Source organism: Rutidosis leptorrhynchoides, chromosome 4 (assembly GCF_046630445.1).
Source record: "Rutidosis leptorrhynchoides isolate AG116_Rl617_1_P2 chromosome 4, CSIRO_AGI_Rlap_v1, whole genome shotgun sequence".
In the NCBI taxonomy this organism is placed as follows: domain Eukaryota; kingdom Viridiplantae; phylum Streptophyta; class Magnoliopsida; order Asterales; family Asteraceae; genus Rutidosis; species Rutidosis leptorrhynchoides.
This window is the reverse complement of record NC_092336.1, coordinates 131,330,117-131,333,967: the sequence shown is the minus strand read 5'-3', so window position 1 is coordinate 131,333,967 and position 3,851 is coordinate 131,330,117. Positions and strand designations below refer to the sequence as shown.

General features: G+C 39.8%; 1 protein-coding gene across 1 annotated transcript; it reads right to left on the bottom strand.

The window, feature by feature from the left end:
* Positions 1-1,433: 1,433 nt before the first annotated feature.
* LOC139841002 (uncharacterized) lies at positions 1,434-2,607 on the bottom strand. The gene is made up of 3 exons (XM_071831240.1): positions 2,388-2,607; positions 1,860-2,239; positions 1,434-1,439 (listed from the first exon to the last, which is right to left on the bottom strand). The coding sequence occupies exons 1-3, from the start codon at positions 2,605-2,607 to the stop codon at positions 1,434-1,436; spliced, it is 606 nt and encodes a 201-aa protein (XP_071687341.1).
* Between the last annotated feature and the right edge of the window lie 1,244 nt (positions 2,608-3,851).

Below are 3,851 nucleotides of genomic sequence, written 5' to 3'. Positions count from 1 at the left end.
TGTATCGTTCGTTCACTCTGACCATTTGTCTGAGGATGATAAGTTGTACTCAAATTCACACGTGTACCCAGATTCTGTTGTAAAATGTTCCAGAAGTTCGATACAAATCTAGAATCTCTGTCAGAAACTATAGATAACGGCACACCATGATGACTAACCACTTCTTTCACATACAAATCTGCTAACTCACTCAACGATGCTGTTTCACGCGTAGCCAGAAAATGAGCACTCTTGGTCAAACGATCAACTATTACCCAAATCATATCGTGTTTTCTCTGAGTTCTAGGTAACTTTGTCACAAAATCCATCTTGATATGCTCCCATTTCCACTCTGAAATCTGTAACTGACGTAATGAACCATACAGTTTCTGGTGTTATGCCTTCACTTGCGCACAAATATGACACTTTTCAACAAAACGAGCGATGTCTGTTTTCATAGTCGGCCACCAATACATTGATTTCAAATCATGATACATCTTATTACTGCCTGGATGTACTGTCAATCTGGATTTGTGAGCTTCAGTCATGATCAAATCCCTCAAGTCTCCAAGCATAGTCACCCAAATACGGTTATTTAAAGTCTTAAGTCCACGAGAATCATCAATTAGGTCAAATTTTCGTTTAGTGATAAGTTCAGATTTAATATGTTCATCCTCTAAAGTACAGGCTTGAACAGTTCGTAATTGATCAATCAAATCTAAAGTTATACTCAAACGCCGAAATTTCACATTCTCATCAGACTTTTTACGACTTAGTGCATTTGCTATGACATTTGCTTTACCCGGATGGTACTTGATTTCACAATCGTAGTCTTTAATCAGCTCTTGCCACCGTCTCTGATGCATATTCAATTCTTTTTGAGAGAAAATATATTCCAGACTCTTATGATCTGTACATATTACACAATGTGTCCCATACAAATAATGTCTCCATAACTTCAGAGCAAACACTACGACAGCCATTTCTAAATTATGTATAGGATAATTTCTTTCATGAACTTTCAACTGTCTGGAGGCGTACACAATCACTTTATCTCTCTGCATCAGTACACAACCCATCCCGGTGAAGGACGCATCACAATAGACCACGAAGTCATCTAAACCTTCTGGTAATGCTAACACTGGATCCTGACACAATAAATGTTTCAATGTCTGAAAAGCCTTTTCTTGATCATCACCCCATCGAAAGGCTATGTCTTTTCGAGTCAACTTAGTCCACGGACCCGCTATTTTCGAGAAATCTTTTATGAACCTTCGGTAATAACTAGCTAATCCCAGAAAACTCTTAATTTCTGTCGGATTCCTTGGCGATTTCCAATTCATAACCGCATTAATCTTAGATGGATCAACTTTTATACCCTCGGCACAAATTACATGACCCAAAAACTGCACTTCTCTCAACCAGAATTCACACTTAGAAAATTTTGCAAATAACTATTCCTGTTTCAACAAATTCAACACCTGTCTTAAATGTTCAACATGCACGGCCTCTGTCTTTGAATTCACTAATATGTCGTCTACAAACACAATCACGAATTTATCTAGAAACGGACGACACACCCTATTCATCAGATCCATGAAGACTGCTGGCGCGTTCGTTAACCCAAATGGCATGACCAAGAACTCATAATGATCGTACCTAGTTCTAAACGCTGTCTTCGGGATGTCAGATTCTGCAACTCTAACCTGATGATACCCAGATCGTAAATCTATCTTGGAGAAGTATGAAGCACCCTGCAATTGATCGAATAAATCATCTATTCTAGGCAGCGGGTACTTATTCTTTACTGTTCTCTTATTCAACTCCCGATAATCTATACACATACGCAAGGTACCGTCTTTCTTTTTAACAAATAATACTGGTGCACCCCTAGGAGTAGAACTCGGTCTAATAAACCCACGATCCAATAGCTCCTGAATTTGTGACATCATCTCATGAATTTCTGAAGGCGCTAAATGATATGGGGCTTTGGCAACTGGAGTGGCTCCAGGCACCAATTCAATCTTATACTCTACTTCTCTTATCGGCGGTAACCCTGGTAACTCGTCTGGAAACACTTCCGGAAACTCTGAAACTACCAGAATATCGGCTATTGATTTCTTTTCTTTCTTACCATCTACTACATAAGCTAGGAACGATTCACACCCTTTGGATAAGGATTTCTTAGCTTTCATCATTGATATCAATGGAAAATTATACCCACCTCGTTCCCCTCGGGCTATAACACTGGTTCCGTCAGCTAAACGAAAGGAAATCATTTTCCTATCGCACTTAATACTAGCTCTAAGTGGGCTCAGCCAATCCATTCCTCACACTACGTCAAAACTAGGAATGGGTAACACTAAACAAGTAATAGGAAATGACTTTCCTTCAATATCAATACTAACCCCAGTCACAAACGTTGTGACATGTGATCTTTCCATCTCCTACCTCTAATCTAACCGGTTCAGGCAGCACAGTAGCAGGTAAATTCAATTTAGCACAAAAGTCTAACGACATAAAAGACTTATTCGCACCATAATCAAACAATATACGAGCAGGTATTGAGTTGATTAAAAACATACTGATGATCACATCGTCAGTTTCAGTAGCCTTCTCAACTGACATCTGAAAAGCTCTGGCCTCTGCTGTGGGAGGGTTCTTCCTCTTCTGCCCACTCGAGGTAGTAGACCCTCCAACTGATGCTGAACGCGCACCTGACCCTACCCCGGAACTCACACTCTTGGACGGACAACTTATAGCACGATGTCCTGGTTGATGACAACCTCAACACACATTTCCTGGAAATGAACACCTTTGGGACTCATGTCCTACTGCACCACATCTCAGACATCTTCTGGTAGCCTCTGAGCATTGACCACTGTGTGTAGACTTACAAGTGTGGCACCAATTCCCACTACCTGATCCAGACCCCGAACCACTTTGTCGACTCTTACTTTTCTGTCTAAACCCAAATGATTTCTTTGACTTACCACTGGATTGACCACCCGTTTGACCACTCGGATTCATCGCACTCCCTGTCATCATTCCTCTTGCCGCTTTCAAATCACTCTCTACCATTCTGGCTATAACAAAGGCCTGGGACAAACTAGTCGCCATCGTTACTGACATTCTGTACTCTGGCAAGATCACATTAACAAAATGTTGAATCCTTGATGCTTCATCTGGTACCCACTGAGATATAAATCTCAACTTATCCATAAACTGACCAATCACTTCATCGATTGACATCTAAGGCGTCATTCTCATTTCTAAAAATTCATTCTTCAATTGGTTAAGATCAAACGAGGAACAATACTGTAGCGACCCCGACAAATCGTCAAGTGACGGCGTCGGCTACGTGGGTCCCATTACCTGATTATAAGTCTTTAAGATAACGTTTGACCAAAATATGTCGCCTTCATTTCAAAATAAAGATTGTTTCAAAGTTTACAAGAATTGTTCAACCAAAAGTTAAGTTACAACGTTATAAGTACGATTGAAATCCAGGCGACACAGTTTAAAGTAAAGTCAAAAGACGTTCCACGAAAAGCATGTATACTCGACATCCAATGCAAGTATCAAATAATGAGCGGAAGCATGTATCACATATCGTGCAAGACCTGAGAAAAACATAGAAATCTGTCAACGAAAACGTTGGTGAAATCATAGGTTTAGTAAGTAAATTGTATTGAACCACAAGGTTCTTTAAGAATTGTTCAACCAGAATCGTTCACATTCCAAAATAGTATTTGTATCACGAGCACCCAATTATCAAGGCTTAACCGAATCTTCCCTCTGAATTTTGAATTTAGTGTTAGAACTTACACTATACATTGTTGAAATTATATTTCATTCACTAACGGTAGCGA